This window comes from Dendrobates tinctorius, unplaced genomic scaffold (assembly GCF_039654945.1).
Source record: "Dendrobates tinctorius isolate UK_male_01 unplaced genomic scaffold, ASM3965494v1 ptg000341l, whole genome shotgun sequence".
In the NCBI taxonomy this organism is placed as follows: Eukaryota; Metazoa; Chordata; class Amphibia; order Anura; family Dendrobatidae; genus Dendrobates; species Dendrobates tinctorius.
Window position 1 is genome coordinate 2677884 of NW_027362007.1, and position 27835 is coordinate 2705718.

At 47.4% G+C, this 27835-nt stretch overlaps 1 protein-coding gene across 6 annotated transcripts in view; it reads left to right on the forward strand.

Annotated features, from left to right (window-relative positions):
* Window positions 1-268: 268 nt before the first annotated feature.
* The window catches only part of VTI1A (vesicle transport through interaction with t-SNAREs 1A), a 475911-nt gene continuing 448344 nt past the window's right edge, over window positions 269-27835 (forward strand). For 2 of the 6 annotated variants that reach the window (XM_073562140.1, XM_073562143.1), the window contains exons 1-3: window positions 276-484; window positions 2037-2095; window positions 8470-8580. In XM_073562140.1, the coding sequence (XP_073418241.1) occupies window positions 391-484; window positions 2037-2095; window positions 8470-8580 (264 nt within the window). In that variant the 5' untranslated portion in view covers window positions 276-390. Of the gene's footprint in view, window positions 485-2036; window positions 2096-8469; window positions 8581-27835 lie in introns of all 6 variants that reach the window. The other 4 variants (XM_073562138.1, XM_073562139.1, XM_073562142.1 and 1 more) reach the window with 4 other exon arrangements.

The following is a 27835-nucleotide window of genomic DNA, read 5'->3' on the forward strand; positions in this document are numbered from 1 at the left end:
ATCTAGAACGCGGAATCACATTATAGCGCTCATCTAGCACAGCCAATCAGAATACAGCTCTCATTTTGATACCCTGTTTGGAGAATGAGAGCTGAGGTGTGATTGGTTGCTGCGGGCTGCACTCTCTCCTGTAGGACACGGCCTGGATCCCAGCAGCAGATGCGCTCATCGTTTATTTCTGTTGGTCGAGTAATGACACAGAGATGAGAGCACAGCGTGACGTGACTCCTCCATCCCTACTATCAGTAGCGCAGTGACAGCGCGGCAGCTGCTGGTTGTCAAGGAAGAACTGGTTGCTAAGGGCGCCGGGGAGCGCTGAGTGAGCGGACCGCCGGAAGTGGTTGGAGAGGAGACTTCCGGTTGTCACTGCTCTCTGCTGTCTGAATAAACATGTCTGCCGAGTTCCAGGGTTATGAGCAGGACTATGGCGTCCTCACAGCCGAGATCACCAACAGGATCGGGAAGATCCCCAAACTATCAGGAGGTGAGGCCGGGGGGACGAGAGAGACCCTCCATATACAAGGGGAGACTGCTGGGGACAAGAGAGAGACCCCCAGAGAGGTGGAAGACCCCCATATACAAGGGGAGAGTGCTGGGAACATGGGAGAGAACCCCGATATACAAGGGAAGAATGCTGGGGACAAGAGAGAGACCCCCAGAGAGGTGGAAAGACCCCCATATACAAGGGGAGAGTGCTGGGGACAAGAGAGAGACCCCCAGAGAGGTGGAAAGACCCCCATACACAAGGGGAGAGTGCTGGGGACAAGAGAGAGACCCCCAGAGAGGTGGAAAGACCCCCATACACAAGGGGAGAGTGCTGGGGACAAGAGAGAGACCCCCAGAGATGTGGATAGATTGCTGGGGACAAGAGAGAGACCCCCAGAGAGGTGGAAAGACCCCCATATACAAGGGGAGAGTGCTGGGAACACGGGAGAGTACCCCACATACAAGGGGAGAGGGCTGGGAATACGGGAGAAACCCCCATATACAAGAGGAGACTGCTGGGGACAATAGAGAGACCCCAGAGACGTGGAGAGACCCCTCATATACAAGGGGAGACTGCTGAGGACAAGAGAGAGAACCCAGAGACGTGGAGAGATCCCCCATTTACAAGGGGAGACTGCTAAGGATAAGAGAGAGACCCCAGAGACGTGGAGAGACACCCCATTTACAGGATGAGACTGCTGAGGATAAGAGAGAGACCCCCCCATATACAAGGGGAGACTGCTGAGGACAAGAGAGAGACCCCCCCCATGTACAAGGGGAGACTGCTGAGGACAAGAGAGAGACCCCCCCCATGTACAAGGGGAGACTGCTGAGGACAAGAGAGAGCCCCCCCATATACAAGGGGAGACTGCTGAGGACAAGAGAGAGACCCCCATATACAATGGTAGAGTGCTAGGGACAAGGGAGAGACCCCCATATACAAGGAGAGACTGCTGGGGACAAGGGAGAGACCTCCAGAGATGTGGAGAGTCCGCCATATACACGGGGAGACTGCTGGGGATAAGGTAGAGACCCCTCATACTTAAGGGGAGACCGCTGGGGATAAGGGAGAGACCACAGAGATGAGGAAAGGCCCTTAGTCACAAGGGGAAACCACTGCCAACAAGGAAAAGACTCATAGAGACAAGGAGAGACCTCAAAGATGATGGTAGAAAGTGAAGTCCACCAAGAGACAGAGCGACCCCCCAACTGTTAGGAGGTGAGATCAGGAGAGAACATGTAGCTGTATCTGAACTGTGGGGCTCCCTGTGTGGATGATGGGAATCCCGGTCTGGATGCTGGGGGGCACTGGTGAATCCTATTCGGTGGGATGGCTGTGATGCTGTTGGCTCCTGACTGACGTCGGACAGAACTGGGGAGAAGCTGAGAAATGTAGTGGCCCCTGCATGAAGGGGAATGACACAAACGCGCTCGTCCTCTGTAAGAGCCTTGTCAGCTCCCAGGAAAGGGCCGAGCGCCCAGCGACAAGGAGGACGGGCTGAGCGTCCGACGGATTGACCGCCCAGTGATCTCTACCTTTATTCTTACAGAGGAGAAGAAGCAGATGGTGATGACTGTGGAGAAGCAGCTGGAGGAGGCTAAGGAGCTGGTGAGTGTGTAACCGAGAGCTTATCACATAGCGCCCCCATCTGCAGGGGAGCCAAACTGCTGGAATGTTGTCTGTAATGTTATTCCGCTTGTGTATAACCCTTACAGACGCTGTACTTAATGTACCTCATCCCTGTGGGTTACTTTGAAACTACAACTCTCAGTATCTCCTGCCATCTCGCAGTTGTGAAATGCTGGGAGTATTGGTTTACCCACTGCTGAGGAGCGATTTCTATTTTATGGTTTTATTTTTGTTTGTTATAAATAAATCACTGGATGAGTAACGTCTGACCCTAGGAGATGGACCTCAGTTCCTGACCAAGCTCCTCTCACAGCTGGCTTGTTACAGTGCATCAGGACAGGAGCCGGCTTTAGGCTTCTGCTCTTTTTTTGCAGATGATGGACAAAACAGATTGGTTTTTTACCTAAGGCATATTCCAGCACCCGCAGACTGCACAGCACACACTGTCAAAGGCTGAAACATGGCAGCTGTAAGCAGGACAGGCCCTGTTCCAGTGTTAACTTGTATCAGGACTTCTATACATCTAGATGGGTTTTCAGGTGTATTTCTTACATTAAAGGGGTTGTCCAGGACTGATATATTCTTGACGTGTTCTTACAAAGGTCATTAATATGAGATCGGTGGGGGTCCGACACCTGTCACCTCCACTAATCAACTTCGCTCTTACAAGATCTAATTTGTGCACACAGTGCCATACACTTTGCAGTGGCTGTTCCTGGTACTGCAGCTCTGATCATTCACTTCAATAGGAGCTGAAAACTTCTGATTGGTGGGGGTGGCAGCAAGTAGGAGGCGGTTCACAGGTCTCCCATCCTGTCAGCCTGGAACTACTGAACCGGTGTCCAGCATCTTTTGTATTCATGTAGTCCTAGTGCAAAAGTATATCCCTGTATGTCAGTGTGCACCTCACAAAGGCAGCTGCTGTCAGAACACAGTGGAAGCTGTAGTTTCATCTAAGGTTAAAGCCGATCTGTCACCAGATTTCACAATACAAACTGCGTACATTATTCCATACATATATTAGACCCGCTGGGGCTGGTGTACTTATTTTGATAAGCAATGTCAGAATGGCAATACAATCATCCCATTAAAATGAGCATGTTGTGAGTCCCAACAGAGCTGGGACTCCTTTTAATATGGAGCAGGAAAACTTTATCAGAGTACCATACAGCCATTCTGACATGGATTTCTGACATGGATTTCCAGTAAGTACAAAAGCCTCATCAGGTACAAGAGATCGATTTAATGTCTGCAGTCTGTATTGAGAAATCTGGTGACAGATCCGCTTCACAGATCACTGGTGGAGACCTTGTTTGAGTTAATGATCAGCAGCACCATTCTCCTGCTCTGAACTCCAGACGTATAGCTGCTACCTGCACTGATACGTTGTCACGATCTGCACCTGTGTGACTGGGATTATGTAGGTTTTCAGTCACCAGATGTAAATAATTGATGTTTAAACCACCGCTCCTTTCATTCTTTATCCCCTTCATGACGCAAACAGTTTATGTTTTGTATTTTCATTTTTTCCTCCCCTTCTTCCTAGAGGCAAAACTTTTATTTGTATGCTTTTTAAATTTCATAATGTTTAGCTAGTGGGTACACAGAGCTCTGCAGTGAGTATAAGTTGGTGCACAGAGCTCTGCAGTGGGTACAAGTGGGTCCACAGAGTTCGGCAGTGGGTATGAGTGGATACACAGAGCTCCGCAGTGGGTATAAGTGGGTAGACAGAGCTCCGCAGTGGGTATAAGTGGGTACACAGAGCTCCACAGTGGGTATAACAGGGTACACAGAGCTCCACAGTGGGTATAACAGAGTACACAGAGCTCTGCAGTGGGTACGAGTGGGTACACAGAGCTCCACAGTGGGTACGAGTGGGTACACAGAGCTCCGCAGTGGGTACACAGAGCTCCGCAGTGGGTACACAGAGAGCTCCGCAGTGGGTACGAGTGGGTACACAGAGCTCCACAGTGGGTACGAGTGGGTACACAGCTTCTCAGAGGGTATCAGTGGGTACACAGAGCTTCACAGAGGGTATGAGTGGGTACACAGAGCTTCGCAGTGGGTATGAGTGGGTACACAGAGTTCCCTCCAGTCCCGCAGGGTGGCTGCGTACTCTGTGGGCTGTAGTCAGCTGCTGTTTTTGGCTGACATCATGACCAGGGAGTATCCAGGTGTGTGTCAGCGAGACTGGCCGGCGGTTTCTTTGCAGCAGAGAATTGTCCTATTGTGTGCAGACAGGGATAGCGTGAGTCAGGAGCGACAGTCACAATATACACAGTATGGCGGCAGGCAAATATCATCTCTGACCTTTACTAGTTTAATAGAAATAAATAAATATATATATCTGGTTCTGTGCAGAAGGTTTAGGCAGATGGGGAAAAATGCTGCCACGTTAGACTGCTTTTATAAAAATAATAGTTTATTTTTATCAATTAATAAACAAACTGAACGAACAAAATAATTTGTAAATCCCATCGGTATCTGGTGACTGCCCGTCACCTCCATCGCCAGTATCTGGTGACTGCCCGTCGCCTCCATCGCCGGTATCTGGTGACTGCCCGTCGCCTCCATCGCCGGTATCTGGTGACTGCCCGTCGCCTCCATCGCCGGTATCTGGTGACTGCCCGTCGCCTCCATCGCCGGTATCTGGTGACTGCCCGTCGCCTCCATCGCCGGTATCTGGTGACTGCCCGTCGCCTCCATCGCCGGTATCTGGTGACTGCCCGTCGCCTCCATCGCCGGTATCTGGTGACTGCCCGTCGCCTCCATCGCCGGTATTTGGTGACTGCCCGTCGCCTCCATCGCCGGTATCTGGTGACTGCCCGTCGCCTCCATCGCCGGTATCTGGTGACTGCCCGTCGCCTCCATCGCCGGTATCTGGTGACTGCCCGTCGCCTCCATCGCCGGTATCTGGTGACTGCCCGTCGCCTCCATCGCCGGTATCTGGTGACTGCCCGTCGCCTCCATCGCCGGTATCTGGTGACTGCCCGTCGCCTCCATCGCCGGTATCTGGTGACTGCCCGTCGCCGGTATCTGGTGACTGCCCGTCGCCGGTATCTGGTGACTGCCCGTCGCCGGTATCTGGTGACTGCCCGTCGCCGGTATCTGGTGACTGCCCGTCGCCTCCATCACTTCTTGTCACTTGTGCACAGGTTACGGAGGATGTTTCTGCACCCGGTACTTACGTTTTTTGTGCATAGTTGAATCTCTTTTCCTACCTTCCATGATAAGCGTTTGTTTTTTGGCCACAACTCTTCCATGAAGATGACTTCTCCGGTTAATGGATGGGTCTAGCTCTGTTGCTGCCAGTTCTGAGCTGATGGCACTACTGGACATATTCTGATTTAGGGTAAGTTCACACTGGGCGTTTTTGCGTTTTTTTTTTTTTTCTGCAGGAAAGAAGCTGTGGCAAAAACACGTTTAGGTGTTTTTTTATTGTGTTTTTGTTGCTGTTTTGTTGCAGTTTTTTCATGAGTTTTGGGGGCTAATTTGTGTCTTTGTACCTGCTGATAAAGTTGAGTGCCCCCAGAGGAAAAAAAAACTACTGCCTGTAGAACCATATCTAGATCCTATGAAAAGCCGGCAATTCATATGCAGCGTACAGTAAAATCACAGGTTAGACTAGAATAGACATACAGTTAGGTCCATATATATTTGGACAGAGACAACATTTTTCTAATTTTGGTTCTAGACATTACCACAATGAGTTTTAAATAAAACAATTCAGATGCAGTTGAATTCCGACTTTCAGCTTTCATTTGAGGGTATCCACATTAAAATTGGATGAAGGGTTTAGGAGTTTCAGCTCCTTAACATGGGCCAGCCTGTTTTTAAAGGGACCAAAAGTAATTGGACAGATTAAATAATTGTAAATAAAATGTTCATTTCTAGTACTTGGTTGAAAACCCTTTGTTGGCAATGACTGCCTGAAGTCTTGATCTCTTGGACATCACCAGACGCTGTGTTTCCTCCTTTTGATGCTCTGCCAGGCCTTCACTGCGGTGGTTTTCAGTTGCTGTTTGGTTGTGGGCCTTTCTGTCTGAAGTTTAGTCTTTAACAAGTGAAATGCTCAATTGGGTTGAGATCAGGAGACTGACTTGGCCATTCAAGAATATTCCACTTCTTTGCTTTAATAAACTCCTGGGTTGCTTTGGCTTTATGTTTTGGGTCATTGTCCATCTGTAGTATGAAACGACGACCAATCAGTTTGGCTGCATTTGGCTGGATCTGAGCACACAGTATGGCTCTGAATACCTCAGAATTCATGCGGCTGCTTCTGTCCTGTGTCACATCATCAATAAACACTAGTGACCCAGTGCCACTGGCAGCCATGCATGCCCAAGCCATCACACTGCCTCTGCCTTGTCTTACAGATGATGTGGGATGCTTTGGATCATGAGCTGTACCACGCCTTCACCATACTTTTCTCTTTCCATCATTCTGGTAGAGGTTGATCTTGGTTTCATTTGTCCAAGGAATGTTCTTCCAGAACTGTGCTGGATTTTTTAGATGTTTTTTAGCAAAGTCCAGTCTATCCTTTTGATTCTTGATGCTTATGAGTGTCTTGCACCGTGCAGTGAACCCTCTGTATTTACTTTCATGCAGTCTTCTCTTTATGGTAGATTTGGATATTGATACGCCGACCTCCTGGAGAGTGTTGGTCACTTGGTTGGCTGTTGTGAAGGGGTTTCTCTTCACCATGGAGACTATTCTGCGATCATCCACCACTGTTGTCTTCCGTGGGCGCCCAGGTCTTTTTGCATTGATGAGTTCACCAGTGCTTTCTTTCTCAGGATGGACCAAACTGTAGATTTTGCCACTCCTAATGTTGCAGCAATTTCTCGGATGGGTTTTTTCTGTTTTTGCAGCTTAAGGATGGCTTGTTTCACCTGCATGGAGAGCTCCTTTGACCGCATGTTTCCTTCACAGCAAAACCTTCCAAATGCAAGCACCACACCTCGAATCAACTCCAGGCCTTTTATCTGCTTAATTGAGAATGACATAACGAAGGAATTGCCCACACCTGTCCATGAAATAGCCTTGGAGTCAATTGTCCAATTACTTTTGGTCCCTTTAAAAACAGGGTGGCACATGTTAAAGAGCTGAAACTCCTAAACCCTTCACCCAATTTTAATGTGGATACCCTCAAATGAAAGCTGAAAGTCTGAACTTCAACTGCAGCTGAATTGTTTTGTTTAAAATTCATTGTGGTAATGTCTAGAACCAAAATTAGAAAAATGTTGTCTCTGTCCAAATATATATGGACCTGACTGTATACACATAGAATACATAGATATATATAGGTGTCAGTGACACACACATATACTGTATATATTGCATAGAAGAAAAGCTGGCAATTCATGTGCCGCATAGTGTAAAATCACGGCCGGAGCCGGCAGGATAGAAGAGATGGATCGCATACAGTAAATACACATAGAATAGGCAGATATACAGACGTCAGTGACAAATACAATGAGTACAGTGTGTGTGGAAATTACTGTACATGTATTTCATTAATCAAAGATTATTTTTCTGAAAAACATGGTGTGGGCTTCTGCGCAATTTTCTTAACCAGCAGAGGGAAAGCCAACGGCTGGGGAGCTTCCCAGTTTATTAAAGGGAACCTGTCAACAGTTTTGGCTGCTGCCTTTCAGGGCTGATATTCAGCATTCTATAATGCTGGGGATAAGACCCAGGTCCGACCTGAGAGATAAGAAAAATAAGCTTTTTTTATACTCACCCGGGGGGTGGTCCAGTCCGATGGGTGTCTTAGGTCCGGGTCCGGCGCCGCCCTCCTGTTGCCCGCTGGCATCGCGCTCCTGCGCAGACGTACTGATCTGTCCTGTTGAGGATAAATTACTGCAGGGCGCAGGCCCTGAGATAGGTCAGAGAGGCTACAATCCCTTTCACAGACAAGTTACAGGTTCACTGCCGTGGAATGAAGAGATCGTAGGAAGATAAGGAACACTTGTGTCTATAAGTCCATGGGGGGATTTCATGCTGATCCGTCCTGACTAGAGTTGAGCAAAATAATTTGCAGGACCCCAGTCCAGCTGTCCAGAGCCAGGAGGCACAACTGCATAGGATAGGGTTGTTGTTTTTTTTTTTCTCCTAATCTCAGACAACCCCTTTTTTGTAATGCATTGGCCCAGCAGAAGAGCAGACTATATGGTAGTGGGTTCACCCGTTGCTGCAGCCCCCTACAATGAGCGTATGATGGGGGGTACAGGGAGGAGAATGACCTCTGCAGGGGCCGGAGGACGCGCGGACAGTGCAGGGTGTCTTGTGGTCACACATGAGTGATGTACGATGTCCGCACGCCTCTCACCTCACAACTTCTGTCCCCACAGCTGGAGCAAATGGACCTGGAGGTTCGGGAGATCCCGGCTCAGAGCAGGGCAATGTACAGCAACCGCATGAGGAGCTACAAGCAGGAGATGGGCAAGCTGGAGGCCGACTTTGTGAGTTACCACAATACTGACTGTCGTGTCCCCTGTGTTTCAGGGCAAATAGCACCACAGTCCTCATTACTAAAGTCCTGACTTAGTTTTTTTTATTTTTTTTTACACTTCAATGCATTTACAATATGATGGAGTCGTTTTGTGTCTGCAGCTCCTCTACAGACCAGTACGTCTCCATGGTGACTGAATACAAACACTATGAGGTCTGATCTTGCAGTCTTGTGTTCTTCTACTCCATGCAGACCTTTGAAAAGACAGATATGAAGAGATTGTATCACCCGCGGGGGCACTTGGGTCCGCATATTAGTATTATTTTTTAAGTATCCTTTATTCCGTGGAGTCGTATGTGTGAAGGGGGTAATACAGTCTACTAACAGACGGGTACAGAGGGGAGAGGACCCTGCCCTCATGGGCTTACAATCTACAGGGATCGTATAGGAGTTGCAAACACAGAAATGGACATTTACACTTCACTCGTTTTATTTTAGTCAATCATTGCTGACTATACTTATTTTATAAGAACATTGGGGAACGTTTTCAATAAATGTTTTAAAGGGTCACCCAGTCTGTGACCCCCCCTGGAGTTCTGATCAGGCGCCTCGCTGTTATTCTTTTATTTCCTAACTAGCTGAAGAGCCCGGCGTTGCCTGAGCATAGTTACCACCTGTGGTTAGTTATAACAAATTATAATGCATATATTGCACATAAAAACATTTCACATCATATATTCAGCACTACAGATTTGCAACACAAATTAACTAAACGATTACTCAAGTATTGATAGTATTTTATTTTCAACTCATTCAAGAGCCTTTTGATAAACATTTTTGGTTTTTCCTTTCGGTGCAAAGATGAACAGATTTTTGGCAGTTCCAACTCTTGAACAGGCCACGTAAAGTTGACCATGAGAAAAGCATGGAGATTGCAAATCTATCCCTACTACTTTCAAGGACTGTCCCTGAGCTTTGTTAATGGACATTGCAAATAGCAGTTGAACTGCAAACTGGAGGCGTTTAAAATAAAAAAACAAATCAGATGGAATGAGTGGAATTCTTGGAATGAAAATGTCCTCTCCTTTGGCACATCCTGTTTCTGAGCTGTGTATGTAACCCTATCCTGTGTGATACTGACTGCTGAGCCGTGTATCTAATCCTATCTTGTGTGATAATGTCTGCTGAGCCGTGTATCTAATCCTATCCTGTGTGATACTGACTGCTGAGCCGTGTATCTAATCCTATCCTGTGTGATACTGACTGCTGAGCCGTGTATCTAAACCTATCCTGTGTGATACTGACTGCTGAGCCGTGTATCTAACCCTATCCTGTGTGATACTGACTGCTGAGCCGTGTATCTAATCCTATCCTGTGTGATAATGTCTGCTGAGCCGTGTATCTCATCCTATCCTGTGTGATACTGACTGCTGAGCTGTTTATCTAATCCTATCCTGTGTGATACTGACTGCTGAGCCGTGTATCTAATCCTCTCCTGTGTGATACTGACTGTTGAGCTGTGTATCTAATCCTCTCCTGTGGGATACTGACTGCTGAGCCGTGTATCTAATCCTATCCTATGTGATACTGGGCTCCCCCTGCAGTCTGTGTCAGAGGGTGGTCTGTATCGGCACAGTAATAAATTGTGTTATTTCCAGCTTTACAGAAGGATGATAACACCATAGAAATGCTAAGAATAATAGGCAAAATTGTTTGGTGAATTGAAACGCGCAGGGTAAAACTTCACCTCACAACATAGCCTATGACGCTCTCGGGGTCCAGACGTGTGATTGTGCAAAATTTTGTGGCTGTAGCTACGACGGTGCAGATGCCAATCCCGGACATACACACATTGAGCTTTATATAATAATAATAATAATAATAATCTTTATTTTTATATAGCGCTAACATATTCCGCAGCGCTTCACAGTTTGCACACATTTTCATCACTGTCCCCGATGGGGCTCACAATCTAAATTCCCTATCAGTATGTTTTTGGAGTGTGGGAGGAAACCGGAGTACCCGGAGGAAACCCACGCAAACACGGGGAGTACATACAAACTCCTTGCAGATGTTGCCCTTGGTAGGATTCGAACCCAGGACCCCAGTGCTGCAAGGCTGCAGCGCTAACCACTGAGCCACCGTGCTGCCCATATTAGATAGTACATGCAGACATGTGAGGTCTTGGTGGTAGGTCCCCTTTAAATATATTTTGCACTTCACTGCCGCCAAGTCCAGATCTTGCACTGTGATGTGCGCAGTATATGAGCGGCCCCTCATACCTTGCACTGGACCCCATACAGCAAGTATCACCTGTCCTGTGTATATATGACGAATGACCCCGCTGCATGCACAGTGAGTGACGTCCATGCAGTAAGGGTCTCTGTATGCGGAGCGCCCGGATGATCCTCTCCACCATAACCCAGTGCACACAGGCCCAGTGATGATTCACTATGGAAACCCTCTGATTATTGAGATAAATCAATGCAAGTAAAAAAAAATACAGATCGACAAACATACAGTACATTGATTTGATGTATTGTCTATTGTATGGCGCCATCAGGTGTTCATGGTGTGTAATTACCTCCGCCTAATCAGCCGTGTGATGATGGATGCATGTTCAGCCACAGCCGGGTCTACGCATTCTGAGCCGCCATTTACCGCAGCCAGTAGATATGGGTTTCTGCCTGCTTGTTGCGGAAGTGCATGACAGTATAGCTTCGGAGACTCCTTGTACCCGACAAATAAGAAGGGGCTAGATTGGTAGCTTCCAGAGGGGGAAGGAGACTGATTCTGTCCAGTGCCGCCTAAGCAACTAAAAATAATGAAAGCCATAATAAAAAGGGTCATTATATTCTATTCTACAACACTGCAACACAACAGCATTTCAGGACTGTTGGTAAGAGAATTCATTTTTGGAACAGCACCTACAAAGGCAAACTCCATCTGTATATAAGCGCTCTGGCCGCGATTTATCATTGTCTTTCCGCCTTTATTTGGAGCAAAAATGATTCTAATAGTAACTTCTTATTTGTGCTTTATTCTTAATTTAATTTTATGTTACCTTTACTTGGTGTTGTCACTTTTCTTTCTTTTTCTCTGTTCGATCTTATGGCCGTGAGTGACTTTATCCCAATGTTTTCACCTATTTCATCATTCGATCATGTGACTTTTCTAAATGTTGAAAACTTTTATTGCAGTTGCCCTTCAGTGTCGTAGTGGAGTAACATCGCCTGTTTAATCTTCTCTTTGCGCATTTGAAGGCTTTTGTGCCACATACAGGTGCTTCTCACAATATTAGAATATCAACAAAAAGTGAATTTATTTCAGTTCTTCAATACAAAAAGAGAAACTCATATTCTATAGAGTCATTACACACAGCGTGATCTATGTCACGGGTTTATTTCTGTTAATGTTGATGATTATGGCTTACAGCCAATGAGAACCCAAAAGTCATTATCTCAGTAAATCAGAATACTTTATAACACCAGCTTGAAAAATGATTGTAAAATGTGAAATGTTGTCCTACTGAAATGTAGGTTCAGTAAATGCACTCTATACTTGGCCGGGGCTCCTACTGCATCAATTACTTTATCAATATGGCATGGAGGTGATCCACCTGTGGCACTGCTGAGGGGCTATGGAAGCCCAGGTTACTTTGATCGCAGCCTTCAGCTTGTCTGCATTGTTGGGTCTGGTGTCTCTCATCTTCCTCCTGACAATACTCCATAGATTCTCTATGGGGTTAAGGTCAGGCGAGTTTGCTGCCAATCAAGCACAGTGATACTGTTGTGTGTACACCAGGTATTGGTACTTTTGGCCGTGTGGACAGGGGCCAAGTCCTGCTGGAGAATGACATTTCCATCTCCATAAAGCTTGTCGGTCAGAGGGAAGCATGAAGAGCTCTAAAATGTCCTGGTAGACGGCTGCGCTGACTTTGGTCTTGATAACACACAGTGGACCTACACCAGCAGATGACATGGCTCCCCAAACCATCACTGATTGTGGAGACCTCACACTAGACCTCCAGCAGCTTGGATTGTGGCCTCCACTCTTCCTCCAGACTCTGGGACCACTGACAACAGTCCGGTTCTTCTCCTTGGCCCAGGTAAGACGCTTCTGGCGTTGTCTTTTGGTCATGAGTGGCTGACACAAGGAATGTGACACTTGTGGCCCATGTCCTGGATACGTCTGTGTGTGGTGTGAAGCAATGACTCCAGCAGCAGTCCACTCCTTGTGAATCTCCCCCACATTACTGAATGGTCTTTTCTTAACAATCCTTTCCAGGCTGCGGTTATCCCGGTGCTTGTGCACCTTTTTCTACCACACTTTTTCCTTCCACTCCACTTTCCATTAATATTCTTGGATACAGCACTCTGTGAACAGCCGGCTTCTTTAGCAATGACCTTTTGTGGCTTCCCCTCCTTGTGGAGTGTGTCAGTGACTGCCTTCTGGACATCTGTCAGGTCAGCAGTCTTGCCCATGATTGTGGAGCTACTGAAACAGACTAAGGGACCTTTATAAACACTTAGAAAAATTAACAAAAAACACCTGCAAAGGCTTCCTAATTTATTGAGATAATGACTTTTCGGTTTTCATTAGTGTGATGAATTTTTGGCAGAATCAAAGATGCTCTTTTTTTTCCCTTGTTTTTCTACCTTTTTTGCACTTTTTTACAGTGGAAACTTGTACTGTCCTTTTAAAATGACGGACATTAGTCTCAGTTGGGCAAAATAAGACTAAACAGATTTTGTAACCTAACAGGTTTAAAAATATTACATGAATTAAAAAAGCCACAAATGATGATAAATTAGAATAAAAGATATCAAAAGGAAAACCGTGCCTCTAATTTCGAACAAAAAAAAAATGGAGAAATCAATCAAAACTTCTGTTAAAAAAAAAAAAAAAAAGCACAAATATAAAAGTCATAATTAGAACCTTTTTTACGCCAGACAGAAGGCGTGGAGAATCGGGGTCCCAGTGTCATCATAGGAATGTACAAGAGAATTGTACAACCTCATTTCATCTCTGCAAGCATTATTAATGGTGTATACTTCATTCATCTTACTGAGTTGGTCCCTGATGCTGTAAGGTCGTCACGCTAGATCAGAGGTCTATGATCCTTGTTGGCCTGCAGACTTGTTTGTTTATCTCTACATTTATTGGCTCCTGATGTCTTAATTTAGGTGACTGATTGTTAACAAGTCAAATTAGTGATAGATCTAAGAACAAACCTCCTATGTATTCCAGCATAGCTTTGGGCTTGCATTCATGTAGGGAGCATTTATACACATTTTATTCAAAATGCCTTGCAGTTAATCATGGCAGTTAGACAGGGCAGGAGACAGGTAAGACATTCAAAGAAACTTATTTCCCTAGTATTTGGATTGCAACAGATATTCACCATATGTATTTGTAGTTTATGTTCTGGCTGCTGCATTAACTCACATCCACCATCCTTGCACAAACTATTTGCACTCCTTCCATATCAGCCCCTCTCTCCTCTCCTATGTACAGCACTCACACTCTTTTCACAAGCTGCACAAATCCATTCAGTCCCACTATCCTACACAAGAGACGCTCTCAAAAATCACTTAACCATTTGCTCTTCTTTCCATCCTCCTCCTAGTTGTAGGAGATATCGCTCCCAACCCCCACCCTTCTTGTATTAGTAAGTTGAACCCCTCATCTACTACACTCAGAAACCCCTCAAATCTCATTAATATTCCCTGCATGCCTTCTGTCTCTTTTAACAGTGCCCTCTGGAATTATCAGTCAGTGTGTAACAAACTCTCCTTCATCCATCACTTCCTTCCTGATTCTCTTAACTGTTATGAACAGGTCACCGAGGAGGATGGCAGGAATAGGCTAGGCCACCAGGAAACCAGAAAGGTTGGTCACTTAGCGGATTGCAGACCCCTAGTCCTAACAACACAACTAACAGTAGCCGTGGAGCGTACCTACGATGCCCTAGACGCCTCGACACAGCCAGAGAACTAAGCCTAAAGCAAGAAAGGTGAAATCTAAACTGCCCCGGAGTTGACCCCAAAGGAATAGATAGCCCCCAAACATATATTGTCGGTGAGACAAGATGAAACACAAATGCAGGCAGAAAATAGACTGAGCAAATGATGGGGCCCAAACTGACTAGATAGGATAGGAAAGGAAAGACACTGTCTGCAATCACGCAAAAACCCTAAAAAAATCCAACACGTCTGATGTACAAAAACACACTGAGGTCTCACGACCTCGCCCCCACTATATCAGCATTCTGGTATGAACTGGCAGCAAAGCAAAAGAGACTAATATAACAGGGGACTGAACAAACTGACACAAGCTGTAACATATGGAGCGGGGTCCAGCACTGCCCCAGCAGGGAGCAAGCTGAACTCTCACAACAAGCAGAAAGAGACAAAACCAGATCAGATGCAAAGGATTAGCAAATGAACAACTTAGCTGAAAAATGCAGGATCAGGGCAGGAGACATCAGACCTCAGAATGCACAGGAAAGCAAATCACCAGCAGGGATTGAAGGAAGCCTGCTGACTTAAATACTCCAATCGGTAACCCCAGATCTCCAATCATCATCATCAGGTGGCAGACCTCTGTCAATCCGGCCCGCTCCAGTACCCCCAGTAACCACCAGAGGGAGCCCTGACTCAGAAGTAAGAGAATTCACAACACTTAACCTTCTGGCTCGTACTGAAGCAGTCAGACATCGCCGCTGCTGCTCTCTCATGTGGTAGACTACATTTCTCTCATACCCTGTGATCGGACAATAGACCAGGTGGAGGTGTTGGTCTGCTCCTATCCCCCAAGTACCCACACTTATCTTCCCTTCTTTTGAGGTCAATGCTGTCTGACTCTACAACCCTTTCATATGAGTGGCAGTGGTGTATCGTCCTCCTGGCCCCTTCCGTCAGTTCCAGGATCACTTTGCCACCTGACTTCCACATTTTTTCTCCTGTGACATTTCCACCCTCATCATGGGAGATTTTAACATGCCCATTGGTGATCCCGTCTCCCCATATGCCACTCGCCTTTTATCTCTAACCTCCACCTTCATCCTTTCACAGCTTACTAACTCTCCTACGCATGAAGACATAAATATTCTGGACCTGGTCTTGCCCCAGCTCTGCTCAGTGCATGACTTTACCAATTCCCCTCTTCTGCTCTCTGACCACATCCTTCTTTCATTCTGACAAGAAGTGTCACCCCGCTCAGGACACCCCCACTTTTCACACTTAGAGAAATTTATACAGTTGTGGCCAAAAGTCTTGACACCCCTGCAATTTTGTCAGATAATACTGAGTTTCTTCCTGAAAATGATTGCAAACACAAATTCTTTGTTATTATTATCTTCATTTAATTTGTCTTAAATGAAAAAACACAAAAAGAATTGTCCTAAAGCCAAATTGGATATAATTCCACACCAAACATAAAAAAGAGGGTGGACAAAAGTATTGGCACTGTTCGAAAAATCATGTGATGCTTCTGTAATTTGTGTAGTTAACAGCACCTGTAACTTACCTGTGGCACCTAACAGGTGTTGGCAATAACTAAATCACACTTGCAGCCAGTTGACATGGATTAAAGTTGACTCAACCTCTGTCCTGTGTCCTTGTGTGTACCACATTGAGCATGGAGAAAAGAAAGAAGACCAAAGAACTGTCTGAGGACTTGAGAAACCAAATTGTGAGGAAGCATGAGCAATCTCAAGGCTACAAGTCCATCTCCAAAGACCTGAATGTTCCTGTGTCTACCGTGCGCAGTGTCATCAAGAAGTGTAAAGCCCATGGCACTGTGGCTAACCTCCCTAGATGTGGCCGGAAAAGAAAAATTGACAAGAGATTTCAACGCAAGATTGTGCGGATGTTGAATAAAGAACCTCGACTAACATCCAAACAAGTTCAAGCTGCCCTGCAGTCCGAGGGTACAACAGTGTCAACCCGTACTATCCGTCGGCGTCTGAATGAAAAGGGACTGTATGGTAGGAGACCAAGGAAGACCCCACTTCTTACCCCGAGACATAAAAAAAAGCCAGGCTGGAGTTTGCCAAAACACCTGAAAAAGCCTAAAACGTTTTGGAAGAATGTTCTCTGGTCAGATGAGACAAAAGTAGAGCTTTTTTTGGACAAAGGCATCAACATAGAGTTTACAGGAGGAAAAAAAGAGGCATTCAAGGAAAAAAAACACGGTCCCTACAGTCAAACATGGCGGAGGTTACCTGATGTATTGGGGTTGCTTTGCTGCCTCTGGCACTGGCATTATGAAGTCTGAAGACTACCAACAAATTTTGCAGCATAATGTAGGGCCCAGTGTGAGAAAGCTGGGTCTCCCTCAGAGGTCATGGGTCTTCCAGTAGGACAATGACCCAAAACACACTTCAAAAAGTACTAAAAAATGGTTTGAGAGAAAGCACTGGAGACTTCTAAGGTGGCCAGCAATGAGTCCAGACCTGAATCCCATAGAACACCTGTGGAGAGATCTAAAAATGGCAGTTTGGAGAAGGCACCCTTCTAATATCAGGGACCTGGAGCAGTTTGCCAAAGAAGAATGGTCTAAAATTCCAGCAGAGCATTGTAAGAAACTCATTGATGGTTACCGGAAGCGGTTGGTCGCAGTTATTTTGGCTAAAGGTTGTGCAACCAAGTATTAGGCTGAGGGTGCCAATACTTTTGTCTGGCCCATTTTTGGAGTTTTGTGTGAAATGATCAATGTCTTGCTTTTTGCTTCATTCTTTTTTGTGTTTTTTTCATTTAAGACAAATTAAATGAAGATAATAATACCAAAGAATTTGTGTTTGCAATCATTTTCAGGAAGAAACTGAGTATTATCTGACAGAATTGCAGGGGTGTCAATACTTTTGGCCACAACTTTACATGCCACTAACAGCCAGGACCTTATGAAGAATTTGCAGTCATCATTGGCCCCAATCTCCTCCTGACTCTGTACTGAAACATTATAATGAATCACTGCAAAGTGCCCTGAATGAAGCTGCACCTCCTACACCTAGAACAACTCGGCAAAAACTTGTACTGTTTCTCTTATTCATTCTCGTCTGGACTATTGTAACTCTCTTCTAATCGGTCTCCCTCTTACCAAACTCTCCCCCCTCCAATCTGTCTTGAATGCTGCAGCCAGGATCATATTCCTCGCCAATCGTTATACCGATGCCTCTACCTTGTGCCAGTCATTGCACTGGTTACCCATCTACTCCAGAATCCAGTATAAATTTATTACCCTCACCCACAAAGCTCTCCATGGCTCAGCACCACCCTACATCTCCTCCCTTGTTTCAGTATACCACCCTACCCGCCCCCTCCGTTCTGCTGATGACCTGAGGTTAGCATCCTCAATAATCAGAACCTCCCACTCCCGTCTCCAAGACTTTACACGTGCTGCGCCAATTCTCTGGAATTCACTACCCTGGATAATTTGATTAATCTCCCAATACCTACGGTTTTAAGCACATTTCTTCAAACTGTCCTATCACCTCAACACATTTATTTAACCTATCCCTGTGTTGCCCATTCAAATTTTTCTTCAAAACCAGGACCCTCATGTCATCTGTTCTCACAGCCGTTATGCATTTAATAGCCCTCTGTGTCTGTACTTTTATGCATTTTTACCGGTTCATGCAGCATTACATGAACACCCGATTTCTTACACTATGGCTGGTCCGAACAACGAAAGCAGTTGTTACCACCCACCTTTCGTGTCTCCTCTTTCCTCATAGATTGTAAGCTTGCGAGCCACAGGGCCCTCATTCCTCTTGGTATCTGCTGATTTATGCGATTATTGTTATGCTGTATTGTCCATTGCCTGTATACGTCCCCTCTATAATGTAAAGCGCCGTGGAATATATCAGCGCTATAGAAATAAAATTATTATTTTGTTGTGAACCAGACAGCACCTTGTTATGAAGGACTAAGTGCACAGCGCCTCCTAGTGGAGCTCAGAGGGCATCAGACTGCAGATGTATGTTCTTTTTTAGGTCACATTGTTGCCGAATTTTTTTTTTTTTTTTTTTTTTTTTTACTTAAAATCCATAACAATGAACTTGCGTGTCATTGCCGGCCTCCTGTGTCTCTGTGCTCTGTTTTAGGGCAGCAGCAGGAAATACAATGCAGTTTTGGAGGATATAAAGTACTGTCAAAAGTTTTGAGGTGGGCGCAAAAAGAAAAAAAAAAAGACAGTCAACAGCATTTTGTGCCCATCTGGAAAAAGTGGACACTGACGAAAATGATCACAGAGTGCCTCCGTCTGCTTACTCTGTCCTGATGTGAACCCGGGCTTACTCTGTCCGGATGTGAACCCGGGCTTACTCTGTCCGGATGTGAACCCGGGCTTACTCTGTCCGGATGTGAACCCGGGCTTACACTGTCCTGATGTGAACCCGGGCTTACTCTGTCCTGATGTGAACCCGGGCTTACTCTGTCCTGACGTGAACCCGGGCTTACTCTGTCCTGACGTGAACCAGGGCTTACTCTGTCCTGACGTGAACCCGGGCTTACTCTGTCCTGACGTGAACCAGGGCTTACTCTGTCCTGACGTGAACCCGGGCTTACACTGTCCTGATGTGAACCCGGGCTTACTCTGTCCTGATGTGAACCCGGGCTTACTCTGTCCTGACGTGAACCCGGGCTTACTCTGTCCTGACGTGAACCAGGGCTTACTCTGTCCTGACGTGAACCCGGGCTTACTCTGTCCTGACGTGAACCCGGGCTTACTCTGTCCGGACGTGAACCCGGGCTTACTCTGTCCTGACGTGAACCAGGGCTTACTCTGTCCGGACGTGAACCCGGGCTTACTCTGTCCGGACGTGAACCCGGGCTTACTCTGTCCGGACGTGAACCCGGGCTTACTCTGTCCGGACGTGAACCCGGGCTTACTCTGTCCGGACGTGAACCCGGGCTTACTCTGTCCGGACGTGAACCCGGGCTTACTCTGTCCGGACGTGAACCCGGGCTCACTCTGTCCGGACGTGAACCCGGGCTCACTCTGTCCTGACGTGAACCCGGGCTCACTCTGTCCTGACGTGAACCCGGGCTCACTCTGTCCTGACGTGAACCCGGGCTCACTCTGTCCGGACGTGAACCCGGGCTCACTCTGTCCGGACGTGAACCCGGGCTCACTCTGTCCGGACGTGAACCCGGGCTCACTCTGTCCGGACGTGAACCCGGGCTCACTCTGTCCGGACGTGAACCCGGGCTCACTCTGTCCGGACGTGAACCCGGGCTCACTCTGTCCGGACGTGAACCCGGGCTCACTCTGTCCGGACGTGAACCCGGGCTCACTCTGTCCGGACGTGAACCCGGGCTCACTCTGTCCGGACGTGAACCCGGGCTCACTCTGTCCGGACGTGAACCCGGGCTCACTCTGTCCGGACGTGAACCCGGGCTCACTCTGTCCGGACGTGAACCCGGGCTCACTCTGTCCGGACGTGAACCCGGGCTCACTCTGTCCGGACGTGAACCCGGGCTCACTCTGTCCGGACGTGAACCCGGGCTCACTCTGTCCGGACGTGAACCCGGGCTCACTCTGTCCGGACGTGAACCCGGGCTCACTCTGTCCGGACGTGAACCCGGGCTCACTCTGCAGCCCTTTTTCCACCACTGTTCACCCAGATGATGCGTCGTATTAAAGGCGGCTCTATGTGTTGTTCACATGGCGGCTCCGCTGTCGTGCTGCAGGCGATATTGTATAATGATTGACCAGTGGTGCACATTTTCGTGTCTGCGGCTTCCGTGATCTGAGCTTCTTGCAGATCGCTCCCTATACAGTGCAGTGAGTGAAATCCAGGACATAAAACCCGTGTAACAACTGCTGATTTTTCTGCGGTCACCACAGAAAATCCTCAGTGACCTGCATCCCGTGCATTGTGTATGTGGAGAGCTCAGCGCCAGATACAGACGTTTTGAGCTTCTCCTCTGTCCTTTAGGACACATGGTCGTCATATTAGAGTACTGTCTCTGCAGTTATTAGGGCAGCTATCCTTAAACCCTTCGTCAGTCGCCTCTTCTGAGTTATCGCTGACTCCTACACAGGTAACACACATTGGCTTTCAATCACTGGAAGCTTTAAGTGATGGTGAGTACTTCCAAGGATTGTACTTTGCACATGTGCCCCCATCCCTCTTATAAGGGCCATTTTTGCATAAGTCATCGTCCTGCTGAAAATGAGCATTGATTGACGATACAACTTATGGATCTTCACTAATTTAATTCAATTTGCTCAAAGCAATCTTCTGCAGGCCTCAGTCTGGGGCGATGGCAACTGTGGCCGTGACACACATCTCGTGGGCAATGATTGCTCTGTGCCACATCTACCCCGAGGATCAGCGACCACGACAAGTCACAAAATATCCAACTTTTCCCCCTTCTTGGAGTTTTGTTGTGGCAGTACCCTGTGGTCACAATATGGCACCATTCACCTGCACTTAGCTGTGATGTAGCAGCGGTGTACAGTGATCTGTCCCCGCACTACCTGTCGTGTTAACCGTCGCCGTGGAGCTCCTGCCTTGTTCTTGCCGACAATCCTGACTACTACAATTTTCCCAGTGTGGTGCGCAGTGTTGTCTGCAGCACATTTACACCTGGAGATGTTTTGCCGACCATTAATGATTTGTATGCCCACGTATAAGATGAATTTGATGGGTGATTGACACAGTTCTGCAAGGTGAGAGTGATTGACATGGGGCTGCTTGGTCGGAGTGATTGACATGGTGCAACATAGTGAGACTGATTGGCATGGTACTACATGGTGAGAGTGATGGACATGGTGCCGCATGGTGAGAGTGATAGACATGGTGCCGCATGGTGAGAGTGATTGGCATGGGGCTGCATGATGAGGGTGATAGACATGGTGCCGCATGGTGAGAGTGATTGACATGGTTCTGCATGGTGGGAGTGATTGACATGGTTCTGCATGGTGGGAGTGATTGACATGGGGCTGCATGGTGAGGAGTGATTGACATGTGGCTGCATCGTGAGAGTGATTGACATGGTTCTGCATGGAGGGAGTTATTGACATGGTTCTGCATGGTGGGAGTGATTGACATGGGGCTGCATCGTGAGAGTGATTGACATGGTTCTGCATGGTGGGAGTTATTGACATGGTTCTGCATGGTGGGAGTTATTGACATGGCTCTGCATGGTGGGAGTTATTGACATGGCTCTGCATGGTGGGAGTTATTGACATGGCTCTGCATGGTGGGAGTGATTGACATGGTTCTGCATGGTGGGAGTTATTGACATGGCTCTGCATGGTGGGAGTGATTGACATGGGGCTGCATCGTGAGAGTGATTGACATGGGGCTGCATCGTGAGAGTGATTGACATGGTTCTGCATGGTGGAAGTTATTGACATGGTTCAGCATGGTGGGAGTGATTGACATGGTGCAGCATGGTGGGAGTTATTGACATGGCTCTGCATGGTGGGAGTTATTGACATGGCTCTGCATGGTGGGAGTTATTGACATGGCTCTGCATGGTGGGAGTTATTGACATGGCTCTGCATGGTGGGAGTTATTGACATGGCTCTGCATGGTGGGAGTTATTGACATGGCTCTGCATGGTGGGAGTTATTGACATGGCTCTGCATGGTGGGAGTGATTGACATGGTTCTGCATGGTGGGAGTGATTGACATGGTTCTGCATGGTGGGAGTTATTGACATGGCTCTGCATGGTGGGAGTTATTGACATGGCTCTGCATGGTGGGAGTTATTGACATGGCTCTGCATGGTGGGAGTGATTGACATGGTTCTGCATGGTGGGAGTTATTGACATGGCTCTGCATGGTGGGAGTGATTGACATGGGGCTGCATCGTGAGAGTGATTGACATGGGGCTGCATCGTGAGAGTGATTGACATGGTTCTGCATGGAGGGAGTTATTGACATGGTTCTGCATGGTGGGAGTGATTGACATGGGGCTGCATCGTGAGAGTGATTGACATGGTTCTGCATGGTGGGAGTTATTGACATGGTTCTGCATGGTGGGAGTTATTGACATGGCTCTGCATGGTGGGAGTTATTGACATGGCTCTGCATGGTGGGAGTTATTGACATGGCTCTGCATGGTGGGAGTGATTGACATGGTTCTGCATGGTGGGAGTTATTGACATGGCTCTGCATGGTGGGAGTGATTGACATGGGGCTGCATCGTGAGAGTGATTGACATGGGGCTGCATCGTGAGAGTGATTGACATGGTTCTGCATGGTGGAAGTTATTGACATGGTTCAGCATGGTGGGAGTGATTGACATGGTGCAGCATGGTGGGAGTTATTGACATGGCTCTGCATGGTGGGAGTTATTGACATGGCTCTGCATGGTGGGAGTTATTGACATGGCTCTGCATGGTGGGAGTTATTGACATGGCTCTGCATGGTGGGAGTTATTGACATGGCTCTGCATGGTGGGAGTTATTGACATGGCTCTGCATGGTGGGAGTTATTGACATGGCTCTGCATGGTGGGAGTGATTGACATGGTTCTGCATGGTGGGAGTGATTGACATGGTTCTGCATGGTGGGAGTTATTGACATGGCTCTGCATGGTGGGAGTTATTGACATGGCTCTGCATGGTGGGAGTTATTGACATGGCTCTGCATGGTGGGAGTGATTGACATGGTTCTGCATGGTGGGAGTTATTGACATGGCTCTGCATGGTGGGAGTGATTGACATGGGGCTGCATCGTGAGAGTGATTGACATGGGGCTGCATCGTGAGAGTGATTGACATGGGGCTGCATCGTGAGAGTGATTGACATGGTTCTGCATGGTGGGAGTTATTGACATGGTTCAGCATGGTGGGAGTGTTTGACATGGCTCTGCATGGTGGGAGTGATTGACATGGTGCAGCATGGTGGGAGTTATTGACATGGCTCTGCATGGTGGGAGTTATTGACATGGCTCTGCATGGTGGGAGTTATTGACATGGCTCTGCATGGTGGGAGTGATTGACATGGGGCTGCATCATGAGAGTGATTGACATGGGGCTGCATCGTGAGAGTGATTGACATGGGGCTGCATCGTGAGAGTGATTGACATGGGGCTGCATCGTGAGAGTGATTGACATGGGGCTGCATCGTGAGAGTGATCAACATGGTGCAGCATGGTGGGAGTGATTGACATGGTGCAGCATGGTGGGAGTCATTGACATGGTGCAGCATGGTGGGAGTGATTGACATGGGGCAGCATGGTGGGAGTGATTGACATGGTTCTGCATGGTGGGAGTGATTGACATGGTTCTGCATGGTGGGAGTGATTGACATGGTTCTGCATGGTGGGAGTTATTGACATGGCTCTGCATGGTGGGAGTGATTGACATGGTTCTGCATGGTGGGAGTGATTGACATGGGGTTGCATGGTTGGAGTGATTGACATGGTGCAGCGTGGTAAGAGTGATTGGCATGATACTCAACAGTGAGAGTGGCCCGGGGGTGCAAGGTGAGAGTGACTGGCATGGTGCAGCATGGTGGGAGTTATTGACATGGTTCTGCATGGTGGGAGTTATTGACATGGTTCTGCATGGTGGGAGTGATTGACATGGGGCTGCATCGTGAGAGTGATTGACATGGTGCAGCATGGTGGGAGTTATTGACATGGTTCTGTATGATGGAAGTGATTGACATGGTTCTGCATGGTGGGAGTTATTGACATGGTTCTGCATGGTGGGAGTGATTGACATGGGGCTGCATCGTGAGAGTGATTGACATGGTGCAGCATGGTGGGAGTTATTGACATGGTTCTGTATGATGGGAGTGATTGACATAGGGCTGCATGGTAGGAGTAATTGGCATGGGGTTGCATGGTTGGAGTGATTGGCATGATACTGAACAGTGAGAGTGGCACGGGGGTGCAAGGTGAGAGTGATTGGCATGGTACTGCATGGTAAGATTGATTGACTTGATGCTGCTTGGTGAGATTGATTGATTGGCATGGTGCAGCATGGTGGGAGTTATTGACATGGTTCTGCATGGTGGGAGTTATTGACATAGGGCTGCATGGTAGGAGTAATTGACATGGGGTTGCATGGTTGGAGTGATTGGCATGATACTGAACAGTGAGAGTGGCACGGGGGTGCAAGGTGAGAGTGATTGGCATGGTACTGCATGGTAAGATTGATTGACTTGATGCTGCTTGGTGAGATTGATTGATTGGCATGGTGCTGCATGGTGGGAGTGATTGATTGGCCGGTGCCGCATGGTGGGAGTGATTGACATGGGGCTGCTGAAGAATCCTGAAGATTTCCGGAGAAGCAGGTCACAATTCATTAAGGTAATATATGTTGCCGTCCTGTGTCGTTGGCTACAAACCCTCCATATTACATGGTAGTGGACATGCCATGTTATAGTCTTTGGTCGCACTGTGTCCTCCAGGGTGGGGGGTGGTCTGTGGAGCCCCCTCCCGTGACTTTCCTATGCTCTGATGATGGTTTTATCACACGGGTCGGATACACAGTCTGCACTATATATTGAGCAGCACAGCGGAGTTCATTATTGGGGCAGCGGATCTGCCACCTAGCAGACGTCTGAATCTGCCCCATCGGATGCTGATCTTCCCGCTGCTGACCTGCTATGGGATCTCCTACCATCCTACCATTTGGGTGTGCACCTTAGGGGTTGTCCCTACCAACCTGATTTCTCCGAATCAGACGCCTGAAAACAATGTGGAAAAACTTCACCGCAGAGTCCAGGACTTTGTGGATTTCATGGAGGAGTTTCTTTAATATTTGAGATTCTGTAAAGTAGGGGGCAATGGGTGGTAAGACACGAGGGATCCCGCGCTGCCCGTCCGCTTTCTTATTACAATTTATTTCTTTGCTGCGTTCCTGCAGCCGTGCAGTGATCATCTGGGCGCACAGTGTCTGCGCGGCGGTGATAAGCCCTGCAGTGCTGGCCGCTGGCCTCTGGGTGGCACTCTTGCTGTTCTCCTCCGCGCTCCGTTTCATGTGCGGCTTTATTATTTGGCTATGACTCCATATTACTGTCTGATGAATTATATATTTCTGCTGGGATTTGCATTCCTATATTGGCTGAAGACATGGTGTTGAATGTTTTATTAACCATCCCAATGCAACTGTCAGCCTATTAAAGAGATCCAGTGGACCCTGCGTAGAGGGATAAGCCAGAATACAGCCGTTTCGTCAAATTGTCTTCTCGGTTGTTTGTTGCTTTGCCGCCGACGCTGGTTTTTTTTTTTTTTTTTTTTTTTGATGAGGGGGTTTTATTTTAAGCTAAATCTGCGGCCATTTCTAAATTACCGTCAGATTAGAATTGTGGCATTTAGGAAGATGAAACGTTTCATTGTGAGCGGATTGGATTGGGTGGAGGTGAATGCAATGAATGGATTTCCCTCATTGTGTTCTGCTCTCGAGTGATAACGGTGTAATCTACGGCGCGGCGTTCCAGCGCGGACCTGGCCAGCCACACGTGAGGCCGACGGGACATCATAAGCAGTCATATGTGAGGGAGGGGGGCACATACTTTCCACTCTCCCGTCCGGCCTCATTCCTTGTTAACCACTTTCCTTTCCTCTCACATTTTCCACCATTATGGCCGCCCTGACACGACGGACCACAAAGCAGATACATACAGAAACTATAACTAAAAAAATCACTAAAGCCTCTAAAAACGGAGGCCGATGAGTGTGCCGCGGCCCCACAGTCTCTTGGGGTCCCGTGTGTAGGCGTGATGTGGCCATGAGCTCCAGGCTAATCACCCTGGAGAAATAGGGCGGTGTTCACACCTGCAGTCTGCTCTGAATATTCCAGTTTTTTCCCCCCTTTTTCTGATTCGCTTTTGATACAGTTTTGTAGCAATCTTTATTTCAATCCGTTTTTAGTGCCGGGACGCTTGGATTCTCCTGCATTTTTACATTAGGTTTTCCAGGATCCCCAGGGGCAAAAATGCACCAAAAACACAATTTAATTGCGGACAGGAGATTTCATGCGATCACATCCACTTTACCTGATCGCTGGGTGCTGATTATTATTGTATTTTGTCTACAGTACATTCTTACTAAACTTAGTTTTATTCACCAAAAACGCTGCAAAAATTCTTGGTCGCGTTTCTCATTGATTTCTATGCATGACATTTCTGAAATCTTATAGCTTTTGCTGCTGCTGTAAAAAGCAGTTTTTTATTTGCATAAAAAAGCTACAAAGAAAAAAATGCTGCAAAGACGCAACATGTGAACATATCCTTCAATGCAGTAAAAAAAAAAATCAGCGTTTACACGACACGAACTCAAGGTTCAGGCATAAGCCGTCACTCCGGTGTGTGTGTGTGTATATGTATATACTAGCTGAAGAGCCCGGCGCTGCCCGGGCATAGTAGCTAACTGTGGTTAGTTATAGAAAATTATAATTATCCTCCATCCCATAGTCCCGTGCCCATATACCCATCACACATATCCTCCATCCCATAGTCCCGTGCCCATATACCCATCATACATATCCGCCATCCCATAGTCCCGTGCCCATATACCCGTCATACATATCCTCCATCTCATAGTCCCGTGCCCATATACCCATCATACATATCCTCCATCCCATAGTCCCGTGCCCATATACCCATCATACATATCCTCCATCCCATAGTCCCGTGCCCATATACCCATCATACATATCCTCCATCCCATAGTCCCGTGCCCATATACCCATCATACATATCCTCCATCCCATAGTCCCGTGCCCATATACCCATCATACATATCCTCCATCCCATAGTCCCGTGCCCATATACCCATCATACATATCCTCCATCCCATAGTCCCGTGCCCATATACCCATCATACATATCCTCCATCCCATAGTCCCGTGCCCATATACCCATCACACATCCTCCATCCCATAGTCCCGTGCCCATATACCCATCACACATCCTCCATCCCATAGTCCCGTGCCCATATACCCATCATACATATCCTCCATCCCATAGTCCCGTGCCCATATACCCATCATACATATCCTCCATCCCATAGTCCCGTGCCCATATACCCATCACACATCCTCCATCCCATAGTCCCGTGCCCATATACCCATCACACATCCTCCATCCCATAGTCCCGTGCCCATATACCCATCATACATATCCTCCATCCCATAGTCCCGTGCCCATATACCCATCATACATATCCTCCATCCCATAGTCCCGTGCCCATATACCCATCATACATATCCTCCATCCCATAGTCCCGTGCCCATATACCCATCACACATATCCTCCATCCCATAGTCCCGTGCCCATATACCCATCATA